The 16,996-nt window shown below is 54.0% G+C and overlaps 4 protein-coding genes across 4 annotated transcripts; 1 reads left to right on the top strand and 3 right to left on the bottom strand.

The window, feature by feature from the left end:
- Positions 1-2,375: 2,375 nt before the first annotated feature.
- Positions 2,376-4,080, bottom strand: TRIVIDRAFT_227515 (uncharacterized protein; the record flags this gene model as incomplete). Its single annotated transcript, XM_014095389.1, has 7 exons — positions 2,376-2,395; positions 2,487-2,607; positions 2,690-2,936; positions 3,019-3,409; positions 3,523-3,805; positions 3,936-3,956; positions 4,060-4,080. The coding sequence occupies 7 exons, from the start codon at positions 4,078-4,080 to the stop codon at positions 2,376-2,378; spliced, it is 1,104 nt and encodes a 367-aa protein (XP_013950864.1).
- Positions 4,081-11,773: 7,693 nt separating this feature from the next.
- On the top strand, positions 11,774-12,665 carry TRIVIDRAFT_195562 (uncharacterized protein; the record flags this gene model as incomplete). Its single annotated transcript, XM_014095388.1, has 3 exons — positions 11,774-11,908; positions 11,971-12,239; positions 12,374-12,665. 3 exons carry the CDS (start codon positions 11,774-11,776, stop codon positions 12,663-12,665), a joined length of 696 nt encoding a protein of 231 aa, XP_013950863.1.
- A 36-nt stretch (positions 12,666-12,701) lies between these two features.
- On the bottom strand, positions 12,702-13,727 carry TRIVIDRAFT_40433 (uncharacterized protein; the record flags this gene model as incomplete). The annotated part of the gene is made up of 2 exons (XM_014095387.1): positions 12,702-13,090; positions 13,166-13,727. The coding sequence occupies 2 exons, from the start codon at positions 13,725-13,727 to the stop codon at positions 12,702-12,704; spliced, it is 951 nt and encodes a 316-aa protein (XP_013950862.1).
- A 1,516-nt stretch (positions 13,728-15,243) lies between these two features.
- TRIVIDRAFT_1900 (uncharacterized protein) lies at positions 15,244-16,996 on the bottom strand (the record flags this gene model as incomplete). Its single annotated transcript, XM_014095072.1, has 2 exons — positions 15,244-16,721; positions 16,777-16,996. Coding segments are annotated over 2 exons (1,698 nt in total), but the record flags the coding sequence as incomplete, so codon positions are not given.

Below are 16,996 nucleotides of genomic sequence, written 5' to 3'. Positions count from 1 at the left end.
AACGCCTCATCTGTGACATGGCTTGATTTGGAAGATATGATAGCTTGAACGATGCGGCTCCGCGGCGGCTCTGTCACCGAAAGCATCTCCAGGTCCGCTTGCACATGGGTACGGAGCACTATTCCTTGTCCACCAGCGTCACGATGTTATCTATCGTATTATGCGCCTCCACCAGCCCCCCTCGCAAGGTTGGATTTGCGATTGCTGGCATGTACGACTGCCTCTACGAATACAGGTACTGCTCTGTACTGTACCTGTCAAGACGTCGCAAATCAACTTCGCAATGCCTCCATGTATTCAACAAGGGCAGCAATCTTGTTAGTGTGCTCTGCTCTGACGGCAGGGCAAACATTGGTCTGTGCCTTATGGCTCTTGTCTCCGTCTCCGCTGCGGGCGAACTACTCCGTAGTCAGTAAGGACATGCATGAGCCATGCCGCGCGCCGCGCGCTCTGCTAATAACACAGGCCGCCATCAAAATCCTCGTTCCCGCTCAGCCTCTATCCAAATGCGAGTATCACATGGAGTGCTAGCAGTATGTACGAGTACAGTATAGGTACCCGTACTGCCAATGAGGATGCGATTAGTACAGGTACTACATACGAGTGAGCACCTTGTAACAAGGCATGCAAACCCTCGTTTCTACAGGCAGCCCCTGTGGCTTCCCCTCCCATGTCCCGTCTCCTAGACTGGCCACCATTGTCAAGATGGCTTTATCTCTCCACTCCTTCGAAAGCAAGCGACACCACTCGACTTCTATCCATGACTGGGTACCGTACCTGTACGCATGATTGAGGCGGCTTGACCGACCGCGTGTTTTGTGTCTCTGCCTGTGGCGATGCTCCTGTTGCCCTTTAGCAGCGCTTAGATTTCGTACCAAGCTCAGGGGTTCATGAAGACCATGTCGCCGTTGGCCCGCTCACCAGTCTGTCGCAACGCAACATCTTGGGGGTTGACTTAGACGTCAAAAAGCCAGTGGCATTCCTCCGGCACTTGGCACCAAGGTGGATCAGAGAAAAATCAAGAGCTCACAAATGTTGAGCAAGGTCACCGCCAAAAGAAAAGAGAAGGGAAAAAAAGCCAAAATAATGCGCCTTCTGCATGTGTCTCCACCCGGCGCCCATCATTTTCTGGGCTCTTCCTCGTCTGGGCGGCAAGAGAAGCCCTCTGAAAGGCTGGGCTGGAGACAACCAAGGCCCAATACAACTCCCTGGGGCGCCATGCAGCCAGCATTGGCCTCCATATCCAGCGAATCGTTTTGCTGCGTCGCCCATCCAAAGCACCCTGCGAACTTCCAATTAGCGTCAAGGCCGGATGTTCTCTCGTTCTTTTCTCACACCCCCCTCTGGGTTTTCTCTTCTTGGTGTAGCTCCAGGTTGGGCAGGGACAGCTCTCGTCCGCAGCCCCAAAAGGGACTCTCTCCATCCCCACGTTTCTAGCTTTTCTTTTCTGCGAAGGGCGGCCGCAGATCGAGAGGCCCTCGGCTATGCAGGGTCAAAGTACATCGGCCCCGGGTATTGGGCCATGGCCCATCAACTGCGTTCATGCTGCTTCAACTCGTATGGCAACCGTTGAGCGGCGAGCATGGCGTACAACGGCCGACCCGAGGTCTCAGAATGAATTACTCGCGTACCAGTAATCGCTTCTACACGCTCATTTGCACTTGTACACGTGCTCATTATGCCATGTCTGCCGTCCCTGTCGATGGCACGCTGGACGGACTTGACTGCTCTGATCGTTGGGAGAGGGAAATTGGATATTTTTCATGAGTGTCAGAGCACGGCGTACTACAAAGTACTAACTACTTTTCTCATTGAGCCCAACTGAACGCCCTGTCAATTTCCCCGTAGCCGCCATCTCCCCCTTTATTTTCTTTGTTTCTATTTTTTTCTGTCTTGTTTTCTTTTTGCTGTGGTTGTGGTTGTTGCTGCTGCTGCTGATGTTGTTCCTGTTGCGTGCACCATTCTACTCCATTTCCTTACGGCCTACGGAATCATTGCCGCCGATCATCATGGGCTCATTCCCCTTCTGACGTGCCGAGTCGCGAAATTCCTGCGCCTTGGCCTTGAAACTGTCATGCTCGTGCATATATGCCACATCAATGCCGCCCATCCCTGCTTCGTCCCGGCCTGTCGTCCAGCCAAAGCTTGCATGAACTGAAGACCACGTAGGATGCCCCCTAGCCCGAAGCGCTCGGGCTTTTTGAATGAAATTCTGTTTGTCCATTTACAGAGCCGAAAGTCGGGACTCGGCTTCGCGGGCAGATACGGATGACAGCCTCCTTGGTTTGCACGGCACTCGAAGAGCCGGATGAGTACGTCGTTCCTCCTTCATCCGGCGGATTGCCCACTATGGCTTTGGGCTTTGAGATCGTTGATCATCGCTTGATAATGGTCACTGGTAAAGCAAAGTTAGTCTTGCGTATTCACTGCAGTCCGATTTCGCACAGCATAAGGGGTAGGGGAGGGAAAGAGTAGATAGTACATACCAACATCTTCATCTTCCAGCTCGTGTGCCAAACCAACCCTCTGCGGCTGATGCTTCACCGACTTGCCATAAACAATGGCTGACTTGAATTGTTCCACAATGCTGCGGTGAATAGCGTTACACTAATGTTGTGTTACATGCATTAGTTGGGAGTCCTCGTAATGTAGTAATAACGGTGAAGGGGGCGTCTTCTTGGTGACTCACGAAATCTTCCACAGTGCATCTCGTCGCCTTGAGTACAACGGGGGCTGAGTAGTCGGGCGCTCTGCCTTTGGGCTTTGTATACACTCGTTTCAGGCTCAGCTTCTCCCACATGGCCTCCATGAGCTCGTCAATGTTCCACCCATGCTCTGAGCTGATGGGGACTGAGTTGGGGATTCGGTAGAGCAGGTCCAGCTCCTCAATGCTGATGGAGTCGATCTTGTTGAGACAGTAGACGACCGGAATGTAACTATTCAGCAGCAGCGTTAGCAATCCATCGTCAGTAAACGCGTAGCAGCCTCGGCACAATCCTCGTTGCCGCTTCCACTCACCTTCGGCTTTTTGCCTCGATAACATCAATGAGATCGTCAATGGTGGCATCGCATCGAATGGTAATGTCGGCCGAGTTGATGCGGTACTCGCTCATAACCGCCTTGATCTCGTCGTGGTCGATGTGCGTCAGGGGCTGGGTGCTGGTGATGTTCAAGCCACCCTTGTCCTTCTTCCTGAAGGTGATGTTGGGCGGCTGCTTGTTGATTCGGATGCCGAAGCCCTCGAGTTCGGCCTCAATGACTCGCTTGTCCGTCAAGGGCTTGTTGACGTCGAGCACAATGAAAATCAGATGGCACGTCTTGGCGACGGCGATGACCTGGCGACCTCTTCCTCGACCGTCCTTGGCTCCCTCGATGATTCCGGGAAGATCAATAATCTGCAAGGGGGCACCTGCAGTAACGACCGGTCAGTTTATCATTTTCTTAGTTCCTCTCTCCCCACCCCTCGTTCCTAAATGACGGAAAAACAAAGTAGAAAAAGCAAGCAACCACGACAAAACGCACCATTGTACATGACCTGGCCGGGCACCGACGTCAGCGTCGTGAACTCGTACGCCGCAGCCTCCGAGTGCTGGCCCGTCAATCTGCTCATCAAAGTACTCTTGCCCACGGACGGGAAGCCAATGAAGCCAATACTGGCCACGCCCGTCCTGGCCACGTCGAAACCGGCACCGCCGCCACCGCCGCTGCTGCTGGGGGTGAGCAGCTCGCGTTTCAGCTTGGCCAGCTTGGCCTTGAGCTGACCCAAGTGATACGACGTCGCCTTGTTCTTTTGAGTCTTGGCCATCTAATGCAGAAAAAAAAAATCGTTAGGATCCCGGTCCCAGTAAAAGCAGACCGCTCGACGTCGGATTTCGTCGTCGGAAATAACGTCGTCTCGTCGTCTCGCTTGGGGGGTCTCGATGCGGAAGACATACCTCGGCCTCGATCTCCTTGATCTACATTGTCCAATGTCAGCCAAAAAGTCAGAGAAAAAGAAAAAAAAAACCAAATAAATCAAGATGCAAGCTTGAGAGAGAGACCGAGACAGAGAGGCCATACCTTGTCCACAGTCGTCGACATGATGCCGGTGGTTTATATCAGCGATTCCAATCAAGTTGCTCGATTTCCCTCTTTTCTCTTCCTTGGATGTGCGTGCTCGCAACTCGCTGCGGCGTTGGGTTGGCGATTGTGATGATGCCGGGCTGTTATCACAAACTTGTTTGTGTGTGGTGGCATGAATCTTTTGGAAGGAATTTGGTGGGGTAAATTTTTGGTTTGTGGTTCGCGGTGGCCAATGATGTCAGCCGATTCGGACCAATCCGCTTTAGGGAGGAGGAGCCACTTCTTTTTTCTTCACAGCTTGAGAGTTATCCTTGTATTTAGATACTTTAAAATAACTTTACTTCACATCACAGTGGTATTATTCCAGGTTGCTATGGTATACGCAAGACTCCATTAAATGCAGCAAGTGAACAATGTACAAGAGCGAAAACATAACTGTATTTAATACAAGGCTATTGTTGTCCATGTATCTTCATCACCCCGATCCCGGGGACCACCAAAGGGGAAAAAAAAGCCATCAAGAATTCTTGCCCAATGCCGCATTGCTGGAAACTCTTGCATCAAAACGCCTTCGTCTCACATACAAAGCTTCCCTTTTCCTCCCTGTCCGCCCAAAAAAGAAAAAAAGAAAGACGACTTTGAAGAACCATTGACCTGTTCCAGAAACAAGCAAACTGTCCAAATATACCGTGGCATACCATAGCACTCCGTCCAAGCTGAAATCGGAAAAAAAGGAAAAAAGGCTTTTTTTGTCCCTCTGCTCATGCTGTAAAAGTGTCAAGCAAACCAGAAATCATTCCCTCCTCCAGGAGCCAGCCACCAAAACGTTGTATTGCGTTGCGTTGCGTGAAGTGTGCGTAATGTGCGCGTGTGTACAAGGGAGCGCGCGGCCTCATCCCTGTCCATTCCACCATCCAAATCTATAGACATTTACATGAACAAGGCCAAAGCAAAAGAAAAAATAGAAAGGGGTGGGAAGAAGAAGCCAGGAAGAAGCCAAGAAGAAACCCGGAAACCAAATGCAGAGGGTGTCGGATAGCGCAAGATTGTACAGCATGAGTTGATTTCATGTATTTCTCTCTCTCTCTCTCTTCCAGACCAGTTCAGCTATTAACTGGCCGATCCATTAATACCATTAGTTATACCACTATCACCGGCTGCCTCATCCTTGACCCCATCTGAGGCAGCGTGCCCATTTGTGCCGTTGATGGTCGGCTTGGCCCGCGGAGCTGAAGTCGGGCTGATGGGCGAAGAGTGAATGCCATTCGGGAGCGGCGAAGGGCTCGCTGTATCCTTGATGAGATGCCCAAGGCCTTGAGTCATACAAAGAGCGGTATAGTCTGTATCCTCGGGATACGCCCGTGTCAAACCTCGCCGGGGAACTCGCATCTCCGGAAATGGGGTCCGGCTCGTTTGAGAAGGAGTCGGTAGTTCTTCTCCAACCAGAATTCCGTTGACATAGTATTTATATCGTGGGGCGAGGCCATGGTAGCGGCCGACATCCGGGTCTTGCTTCCACTTTTGAGACGGTTGCCACTGTTGCTCGTTTTCCATAAGCTCGCAGTACTCTACTCCTAATTTGACGCCTCGCAGGTGTGGAATGGCAGGCACAACATCCATGAAGTCAGATACCTGTAGTGAGGTCAGGGTTAGCTGAATTGCCGAGAGAAGCTGATAAAGAAAAGACAACCATCTTGTTGCCTGCGGTTCGACATACCTTCACAAAGAACATGTCCATTGCCTGGAACTTTTCCCACGCATCTTGCTTGAGCTGGTCTTTGTTGTCGTAGCTCAGGCTGTGCGGTGCCTCGTCGCCATAGCATCCAGGAAGCTGTTCGCCAAGTTCCCACAGCTTCTCGGCGAAGAGTGTGTAGCGAATCCACTCTGTCCTCCAAAGGCTGATTTTGGCAACTCGAGAAGTTGGTACGCGGGTCCAGGAAGCGTCTAGTGATGTGTCAGTACACGATTAAGAGGATATGGGAGCATTATTCGACTTACATTTAGAGAGACTGAGATCTTTTTCTCCCAGTAACAGGGCAACGTGCGTGTTCAGAACCCACTGCTCACGACCCTCGGCGGTATTGTTCGTCTCTGGACGGATCGTGTCAAATCGGGGAGCGCGCATGTACTTGAACTTTTCGGCAACGGCCGTGGTCTTGGGATTTGATGCCGTGCAGAGCCATCGCATCAACGGGGGTAGTCTCTCCAGTCGAGCACGCTCTTGCTCCTCTCGAAGGCGTTCTTCTTCCTCGCGGCGCTCTTGTTCCTCACGAAGGCGCCGCTGTTCTGCCTCTCTAGCGGCTCGTTTTCGCTCGATTTCCTCCCGCTGGGCACGCTCTTGGCGTTCGCGCTCCCTACGTTCTTCTTGCTCACGTAGTTGTCGAGCCTCTTCAGCAGCCTTGCGTTCTTGTTCTTTGTGAATCCGTTCTTCCTCCTCACGTAGCCTCTGTTCTTCCTCTTCTTCCTTCTTCTTCTTTTCCTCCTCTCTCCTCTTTTCCTCTTCCTTCCTCTTCCTCTCCTCTTCTCTCCTCTTCTTCTCCTCCTGTTCTTGCTTCTTCTTTTCTTCCTCTAAGCGGCGGTTTTCATCTTCACGCCGACGAACCGCAGCCTCCTCAGCCTCGCGCCGTTCACGCTCAGCCTTCTCACGAAGCTTGTTGCGCGCCTCATCCTCTTCTCGCTTCTTCCGATCTCGTTCTTCCTGCTCCTTTCGCTTCTTGCTCTCTTCCTCTCGTTGGCGAGCCTCTTCTGCCTCTCGTTTCTTCCTCTCCTCATGTTTGGCACGGCGTCGCTCCTCTTCTTTCATGGCGTCTTCTTTCTCGGCTGCCTCCTTCTTCTTGGCTTGTTCTTCCTCGTTTTCTCGACTTCTGCGATCGCGAGGTGCTGCCTGCTCCTTGACATGGTCTGCATCTAGCATTTCGACATCGTCATCTTCTTGCTTGACTCGTATCGACTTTTCACTAGACGTATTTCGGCCGGAGTCTTTTCGCTTGGGATCCCGCTCATCGTGATTGCTCTTTGGATCATCCTCGCGATGCTTTCGAGGCAAGAGAGCTGAAGATTTGGAAGAGTTGTCCCGAGATATACTAGCTTTGCGGGGTTTGGCTTCTTCAGAGACCGGTCGCTTTGGTAGGGATCGCTTCTCCTGGTTCTCACCCTCCAGTCGCCGACGCTTTATCGGCCCTTCGTCCTTGTCAATGTCGCTCGGTCGATCCGGAGTAATACTATTTCGATGTCGTTTTGAGACACCGTCTCCCGATACCGAGAGGCGATCTCTCGACTCATCGCGTTTCAAAGCCTTTGTTCTGTCGTGATACTTCTCGGATAATTTGGGCTTGTCTACGCTTTCTTCATGCCTTGGCTCGCTGGGGCTGGACGGCTCCTTGGCACCAGACGAACCGGTGGACGCCAAGCTGCCACGTTTTTGCCTTTCCCGCTCGTCTCGCAATTCGCCTTTGGATATCAGCTTTCTTCTCGGCTTCACGGCCTCTCCTTCAGACGAGACACCAGTGGCATCTGACTCGGTGCGTTTCGGTTTGGGTACTTTGTGGGTAGGCGCAGGGGATGCTTCGCGATCTGAAGTGTTTGAAGCCTTGTTGTCTTCTTTCCGTGGCCGCCCGGGCCCCCTCTTTTGAGAATTATCGTCGCCACCATGGCCGGTGAAGGAGTCCGACCTTCGTTTCTCCCTGGGGGCGTCCGTCTTGGGAGCTGAGGGTTTCTTCGGCTCTCGAGAGGGACTAGCAGCGCTTCGTTTAAGCGGTCTCGAGTCTTCTTTAGCATCTTCCCTTTTAGCCCGCTTCTCCTCCCTCTCTCTCTCCCTCTCTCTCCGAGCAGGCGATTTCGCCCTGGCAGAGTCCTTGTGCGTCCGCCTATAGTCGTCGTACGCGTTTTTCAACATGTGCTCTTCTTCTTTCCAGTTGGATCCCTGTCGACGACGGGCAATCTCATAATAGGTTTCCCCTTTGATTTTTCGCGTTGGATCGAAATTTTGCTGTTCTAATAGCAGCTCGACAACCTTGATGTTTTCCTGACCGATGGCTGCAAGCATCGGGGTTGCAAATTCGGCCTGTAAAGTTTTGACTGGAGGAGGATCCGCACTGGCACCACCCAGGCCCAGCAGGAGCTGGATGACCAGGTCATGACCTCCTCTCGCGGCAGCCACCATGGATTCGGGATCGTCGAAGCCTTCCTTAACTTGCAAGATGCGCGCTACGGTTTCCTCATCACCACGCCCAGCAGCCTGCCGTAGCGTTTTGTCGTCCAGAGGCATGTAGAGTAGGTCATTTCTCGTCTTGGTAGACCGAACGGTCCCTGATCTTCGACTTGTCGACATTGTTGCGGCTGGAGAGCGACGAGGGCTGTCGGGGGCATGAGAGTCTCTTGCGTCGTGGTAGTCATGAGAGTGACGGTCTTCAGAAGTCCGGCGTCTTTCGCCCTGGCGCTTCTTTGCTGCCAAAAGCAATGCGCGGATTTCGTCACCATTTTCGGTATCCTCCGTAACTCTATCAATGGGCTCCTCCCCATTCACATTAGCCTTTCGTGGATTGACGCCAGCGTCCAAAAGAAGCTTTACGACGCCAACGTGGCCATTATCGACCGCATCCAGCAAGGGCGTGTCCTTATCGTAGTTGACACAGTCCAGGTTGCAGCCAGCGTCGATAAGGAGCTTGACGATATCTTCGCAACCATTAATTGCGGCGATTTGCAGAGGCGTGTTCCCGGCGTAATCAGCCACATTCAGGTCTTCAGGTCGGTCGGTCAGTCTCCTCTTTGCACTGTCGTATTCGCCACGTGCGCAGGCTCTGGCAAGTAACGTCTGGCCATGTGCATCCAGGTGCTTTTTGTGAGGCGCCATCTTCACGGGCGAAGCATGGGACTCGGGCACCGTGGGGGTCGCAAGGCCTCGCAGCTTGGAGCTACGAGGATGGGGGCTCCCGCTGGCCGAGGATTCGTCGGAGTGGTAGTCAGCAGAATGCAGGGGAGGGGGTAAACGCTTCTTCTTGAGGCTGCTGGAAAGATGATGAGCAGGTAACTGTGTTGATACGCTTCTACGATGCTGTCGAGGATGTGGCGAGATGGAACGAGTCCGAACCCTCGGGTCATGATGAGGCTGCTTCGAGGTCAACTTGGGCTCCTTGAGCGTCCGCCCGGTGTCGAGCGTGACGCTCGTGGTTCGCTGGCGGCGAGCCTTTCGCTGGTCAGCTTCGTCGTCGGACTCGGCCTTGGGGGGGGCTTTTCGCTTATGAGGCAGCAGACGCTCCCCAGGCTTGAGCTTGTCACGTAGGGAGGAAGAGACGGGCTTGGCGTGGGTGCCCTCAGAGTCTGACGGTGATGCTGCAGCCACGGCGTCAGATCGCCGACGGCGGTGAGATGGGAGCGGGAGCTGTTGACGGTGCTGGCTGTGATTGTGGGGAGGCGATGTCGGGGCAGAACTCAGGCCGCTCGAGGCGCCGTCCTTGCTGCGAGGCTGGCGGTCCTTGTCGACAGGGCCCGGCAGCCGTTTCTTGACACCCTCGACGGGCCGGCTGCCAGCTGCATTCTTGTCGCCCTGGCTACTGGCGGCTGGCTGGCCGTTGCCTCTGGCCGAGTCTGCGTCACTCTCGCTCCTGTCCTCCTGCCTCACCTTTCGAACCTTGGAGGGCGAATGGCCATCCTTGCCAGGCAGGACAATCGTCTCGGCGTCTGAGTCGCGGTCGGCACCAGGAACGTCGTCGATTCGGGCGGCCGTGGACGACGACAGCGACGACGACTCCCTCGTCTTCAACTTGGGCTCCCTGGAGGGCGACGAGGCCCTCAGAGATGAACGCGGTTTCGGATCCGAGTCGGAGCCAGAGCCTCGTCGCGGGCGCTCGTGTTTGTTTTGCTGCTGAGGGGAAGCGCCAGCATGCTTGGGCGTGTCGGACTCGGCAGCATTCTGCGCGTCCATGACATTTATCTTCGAGAATTGCCAGCGGCTACCACCATCATGGAGATGAAACGAGTCTCGGCAGCGTGCGAGCCGGGCAAGAGGCCGATTGATCTGGTCACGTCGACCGCCACGTCACAGCTGCTGGCAATGGCCTCTTGCGGAGATGGATTGGACAGCCGGGGGATTTTAGGCACGACAGCAGCTGGCAAAGTGGCGAAGCCCTTTATGCCGGCACGGATGCGGCCGCCTGGGGATAAACAATGTGAAGGAGGGAGAGGAATTATGTCTGCTACGATGAGGCCGATGGGGGGGGCGGCGAAAACAGGCGGCGTGGGAATGAGTCGATGCTTTTTTTTCCCGGTCGGTTGTCAAGAGAACAGAAAGACTAGAGTTCAATCTTCAATCGAAGCGTGCTCACCGTAGTGCTGCCCAGGGCACGGAGTACGGAGCACTTAGCGGGCTTCAGAGCTGGGAAAATAGCACGAAACTGCCGGGGGCTGGGAGCTGGGGGGCGGTCGCGCCTGGTAGCGGATCATGTACACGCATCGACGTGGTGCTGCCAGCAACCGCAGCAGCGCCAGGTACTGCTACCGCCGCTGGTAATGCGTGCTCGTACGAGCCGGCAGAGGGCCAGGTCGACTACGGAGCGCCTGCGCGTGCCGAGCCAAGAAGCAGGCTAAGGCAGACAGCGCAGCTAGTACACGCACGAGCAACAGCGAACGCAACACGGAACTCATGATGCTTACAGTATCTTTGCATACAAGTACATACATAGTAGTAGTAGTGCTGCTGCTAGCATGGAAGGCAGACAACACACCACCAGTCTAAGAGCCTGAAAACGGGACTTGGTGCGAAACTCAGCCAGCAGCGCCAGGCTACGCTGCGGCACGCTGATTGGCTGCCGCCCCAAGCCGCTCCAGCCGGCGCAGCGCCTTCGCGGTGCAGTTGTGCGGCCGAAACAGCGGAGTCGCAGCCTAAACAAACCCTGTCGAGCCCTGTCCAGCAAGCCTAGCTACCATCATTGCCATCCCGCGTTGCCACCCTCTCAAGCCTCTAAAGCCCCCAAAAGGGCCTCAGGCATTGGTGCTGCAGCGGGCCCCGCCGCCCGCCAATCACGGCTGCAGGCGGCATCGGCAGTCCTGGGAGGCGCCTCGGGTTGTCTGGCTTGAAATACGGGCGGTCTCGCCTCGTCAAGATGGACAGCAAGACAGAGGAAGACAGAGGAAAACGAGAGAGACGGCATCCTTGCCCACCCAGAGTGTTTTCACGCATTCACGCATTCACGCATGCACGCATCCGACCGCGCTGTGCCGTGCTGCAATGGATGCGCCTTTTTTTGTTTCTTCTTTTTTGTCTCTCTCGCCTGTGCGACCTGCAGCGCGCATCCCATCAACCAAGCAGCGATGCACCAGATAAGTAGCACGGCACAGCCTGGCTGCGTCTGACTGACCGGCGGCTCAACGCGCCGCCAAACGCTGCACGCCGATAAACAACATTCGTGCAATTGATTGACTCAACTTTGCACAACCTACACCTACATAGGCCTAATTTGCCCGGCTAACCCTAAGCGGCACCCGTTCTGCTGCGAGGGAGCAAACAGGCGCTGCAGCCCCCCTAACTCGATACGGCTATTCGCTGGCTCATCACCCCATCGTCCCCTCTTACAACCATTCGATTCGATCTTCTCCCAATCCATCCCCTCGCGACTCTCATCCGAACGGGCTGTCTCGCTCATTGGGGGAGTTCTTGGCGCAGCTCAAGGCAGCTTCTCCTCCTCGACATCTGCTTGCCCGAGTCCTGCCTATCATGGCAGCCCGAGGCATCGACGACGCGTGGCTTCCCTCGTCTCTCGAAGCCGCCAGAATCCCCTCGCTCCCGTCGACTGCCTATTATGTGCCGAATTTTATCAGCGAGGAAGAGGAGCGCCTGATTCTTGACAAAGTGCGTGTTGTGTTGCCGCCATGACGGCCGTCGTGCAGCCTCGCTGATGACGCCGCGCTCAGATCGCCGCTGCTCCACGTCCGCGATGGAAGCAGCTCACGCATCGACGTCTGCAGACTTGGCCATCCGATCTCGTCCAGAACAAGCTCCTCGATGCACCGCTGCCTTCATGGCTCGAAACACCCGTAGTATCGCGCTTATTGTCCATCCCACTCGCCGATGACGGCGATGGTGAGAGTGTCAGACACATCTTCGCCGAGAGCCCCCACCAGCGACCGAATCATGTCCTCATCAACGAATATCCTCCTGGCGTCGGCATCATGCCGCATAAGTTAAGTATTATGACACAGTAGATGATCCTTGGCAGCTTCGAAATGCTCATCCACCCTAGGATGGCGCTGCGTACTGGCCCGTCGTGTGCACTGTCAGCCTCGGCGCAAGCCTCTGTCTGAACCTATACCGCAGCAAAGAGGACGGCGCCCTTGATCCCGAGCCTGCCTGGCGCATTATCCAAGAACCTCGTAGTCTTCTCATCACTACAGCCAATCTCTACACAGACTATCTGCATGGCATATCCGACATTAAGGAGGACCTTGACCTATCCGCCGATACGATAGTGAACTGGACCTTACTTCGAGACACCGAGGCGTTTGCCAGCGGTCGAAACCCGAGGCAGACCCGCACCAGCCTCACGTACCGCGACGTCCTCAAGGTTTCCAAAGTCGGAGCTAAACTAGGTCTTTTCAACAAGCGATAAAGAGCGTGTTCCATGCTCGAGGAGCCAAGTAATAGTCTAGAATACAAAGGGGATCATGGTCCATTTCCCCGCCAACTTGCCCGCCCCAAACTTGTCGGCATACCAAGCTTTTGTGCCATATGCCGTCGCGCCGAGATTTGTCAGGACGAAGACCAACGCGCACAGGACAGATCTGTTCACCATACATCCTGCTGGCGCCGCAACGACGGCAAGGCTCAAGTAGAGTATGCACTCGAATGTGTAGTGGGGGCAAATCAAGTACTTGAACCAGCCCTCGTTTGGAAGCGTATATTTCTTGAGTCCTGCCAGGTGACTGTGGCAGTGGTTTTGCTGAGCGCCGGCAAACCCAAAGACTGCCGCCCCGATTATGATTTGTGGCGTAAAGTGAATAGGCTGCGGGGACTCCCACGATTGAAGAATTGCTCCTGTAATGGCCCGTCAGTGTCACTTCCATGTCGACTATTTCGAGTATAGCCCAAGCCACTAGGAGGAAGACAAACGTGAGCCATGAATCCAGACAGAGACACCCGTCGCCGTGTAATAGGCCAACCCAAGAACCCAGTGGACAAACCACATGGGAGATGATCCAGGCTTGGTGACAAAAATACACTCAAACAGCCTCCTTACTCCCTGGTAGCTCATCAATAGCCACGCCACCAGTGTCCCAGTAAGGTCAACCTCGGGTGATTGACTCCGGTGCTGCATCTCGGCCATCGTCCGCATCAACGACCCCTTGGACATGAATTGCCAGCCCCAGAATATTGACCATAGCACGGATGCTATGTAGAAATGTATGAACCACGAATGAGGTAGCTGGCCGTAGCTTGTCAGGACGTCAAAAAATCCTTGGCTGGGCGCCTGAGCCTTGGTCTTCTCCGCGGAAGCCTGGCTGGGCTTCGCCCTCCTGGCACCGTAGTCCATCAGGGCGCTACGCATATCATCCGGGAGCACTTGGATCATGAAAACGCAACCTGCACTGACAATGAAGAAGACCTGGCACCACTCGGCCGGTGACAGGTCATCCACGCCAAGCGTGGCCAGCAATCCGGATACACTGTCCATATTTGGTCTTGCCAGTTGTGGCTATACGTGGGGGAATGAACAAAACGAAGGAGGTTATTAAAGAGAGTGAAGAGTAAGAAAGGCGGAAAGAGAGTGACCCAGAAAACCAGGCTGACCGGCACTGGAGATGAATGAATAATCAAGGACTCAGTCCTGCTGGCTTCAGTTGGAAAAGACAGCCCGTCCTAGACAAAGCCAGTAGTGCGAAATTTGGTGTATAAGCACTGCCGCTGTGGTTGGACCCGTCCCTAGCTGACAATTGCTCCGTCCGTCCCACTACTGCCGGTACCTGACGGAGCACTGCAGCAACTTCTTGGCGAGTCGTGCGGCTACATCAGCAAACCCGCCTCTCTCTCTGCTTATGAGACATTGACCAAGGCTTTTAACTCGGTGATAAAGGGCCAAGCCGCGTGCTAATAGAACTGGCGTTGCACTGTTGCGGGATTTGGCGGTCGCTTACTTCTGGATACGGGGGTTTGCTGCAAGTTATTGCGCTTGATATCCGCAAATGCATGGATCGGATTTACGGCCGCATGGGCGAAAGGGGAGCGTGATTCGCCGTTTGTGGGATCTTTTATAATGGGGTAAATGGAAACCTGGAAGCGATGTCATGCGAGGGAGCGAGAGAGAAGCGACGCGATAAGACGGTGAAGACAACAAGCGAACTATTCAGATGTAGGGTAGATGTAGGTTTGAAGTGTTATTCAGTACCTAGGTACCTGTAATAGGTCATCGAAGTTGAAATGAACAATATTGGCAAAGAGCTGGTATTCTTTGCTGGAGAACAACATTACATGTACTTAGGGAAACTATAGCTGTGAAAATCCCCTCGTAGGCTACAATCCAATGATTCGTCTAGAGTTGTTCTGCTTCGGGCGGTGACCCTTGGTGGTGTATGTATGACAGCACGACGAATGTCTCAGGCATAGATGTCTTCATTTAAATACAGCCAATGCCCCCAAAGTCCGCTAGATATAGTAGCATAATATGGGCTTATCATTTTCTATCAACGAATTGGATTATCTGATACAATCTTCTTGTGAAATTGGGGGCAAATACGACTGTCGTTCTCGGCATCCCAACAAAACACAAACCGCAAGAACGAATGCTCTTCTGGTCATGCTACTTTCCGCCCTTGATGACGACACACTTCTGTCCGCGGCACGTGAAAAAAGATGCCCAAGACCAATCATCCAACGTGGGACAAAAAGTCATTCAGTCATTCACTCTGCTGTTGCCATTCCGAGTAGATGTTGGACGAAACACCCGCTCTGTACTCCACCACTATCACGGCTGTATCACGAAGAATAATTTAATTTCCAAATATTTTTCAATTCAACCTCCGATCTTCCACAGAGAAGCTCAAGAGGGCAGGATATCTACAGCATCAGGCAATTGCCATTACCGACGGCGCTATCGTCTCTGTCCCAAAACCCAAATCCGAATCCCATTATTCCATTTCCAATACACACCATGCCTCGCCAGGCTTTCTATCCAAGGAAATACTCCTTTAACAGCCCCAGGTCTTGCACTGCTGCTTGGGGTTGACATTTTTGTTGACAGCCAAGCAGTCTGAATACTGGGCCTGGCACTTCTTGGCCGCATTGGAAGGAGTGTTGTCGCCGAAACCCCAGTTCTGGGTGAACTGGCTGATGCCAAGCAGGCGCTTGACCTCCTCGTTACGCTTCCATCGGCCGCTGGAGCCATCCTGGCAGCCCTTCTGGTATACGTTTGTGCACTGGTTGTACTGCTCCTTGCAGGCATCGGCGCAAGCGTTGCTGCATTTTGGAGGGGGGTATGAGGGGCAGTTGCGGCTGTTCTGGTCAATATACAGCTTGAAGGGGTTGTTTCGCCAGTCGCTATAGATGTCATTGCAGCTAACAATGGGCAGAGCGATTCCACCGACAGGCTTGCCTGGGCCGTATCCGTACTTGGAGTTGGTGGGCTGCGTGCAAATGTTGGTAGGAGGAGGAGGGCAGGTGGAAGGTGTTGTCGTGGTAGCCGGAGGCTTGGATGTCGTGGTGCAAGGAACGACAGTAGTAGTCGTCTTGGGGGGACTGCCGCCCTGACCGGGGTAGTGGCTCCAACAATCGCCCTTGGAGCACTTGCCGTACTTGCATGTCGAGCCGCAGTACTTTTGAATGTTGCCACACCATTCGCCAAAGTTGAAGCACTGGAGAACATCGGGGAACCCAGCGTGAATGAAGCAAGAAGCGGTGCTGGCAGCACAAGTAGCATAGGCCTTCAAGCAGTCCTTTTCATTACCCCAATCGGGCAGAGGTGGGAAGCACCACTTGCCACACTTGTACTCGCAAGTGGGAGGAGTGGTGACGGTAGCTGTGCACACAGAGCTGGTGGTTGTGGTGCTGGTGCTCGTGGTGGTAGTCGTGGTGGTGGTGGTGGTGGTGGGAGGAGGAGGAGGCGTGGAAGATGTGGAAGTTGTGGAGGTTGTGGAAGTCGTGGAGCTGGGAGGAGGAGGATGCCAACCGCAGGGCTCCAGGGACTCCAGATCTGTGGCGATGTACAGGTTCAAGAGGCCGCTTCCACCGCACGTTTCCGATGGGTTTCCGTTGCAAGCAAAGTTGCATTGCGAGTCATCTACCTTGGCAGTGTTATTTGCAAGAACATTGCCGCACCAGCATTCACCTCCAAACTCAGTACCGGCCAACGGGAAACCTTCTTTCTCACAGGCAGTCAAACAGCTCTCGGTGGTGAAAGTAGACGAATCAACATCAGCGGACCAGGAAAGGGTACGACCCAGTTGCGAGTTGTCAGTGTAGCAACCAGAAGCCTTGTAGTCACCGATGGTGACGTCCTTGGTGGGGAATGTTGGGTCTTGCCAGACAGAGAGGAGATTGTTTCCTCCGCATGTCTCGGACTTGTCGCCGTTGCAAGGGAAGGTACACTGAGAGTCATCAACCTGAGGACCATCCACAGTGTTGCCGCAGAAGCAGACGCCATAATACTCGAGGCCAGCATAGCGGAAGCCATTGCCTAAGAAAGTTCAAGGTTAGTTTATTATCAAGCTCCAAGGCGACAGCAAACATACCTTTGCAGTCAGCAACGCACTGCTCAACAGTCATGTTGTCAGAGGGCAAAGATGAGCGGAAGATGAGAGCTTGAGGGCTGCCAGGGTTGCCATCTTGGTAACAACCAGAGGCGATAAAGGGCTGGAACTCATCCAAGCAAGGCGGCAGCTCCACATTCCATGCCTGAGTGGACTTCACAAGCGAGAGCGTGGCAACCGCGGCCACGAGGGACCGGGAGAA

This window comes from Trichoderma virens (assembly GCF_000170995.1).
Source record: "Trichoderma virens Gv29-8 chromosome Unknown TRIVIscaffold_90, whole genome shotgun sequence".
NCBI lineage: Eukaryota > Fungi > Ascomycota > Sordariomycetes > Hypocreales > Hypocreaceae > Trichoderma > Trichoderma virens.
The sequence above is the reverse complement of the archived record's forward strand: the minus strand, read 5'-3'. Positions and strand labels throughout refer to the sequence as shown.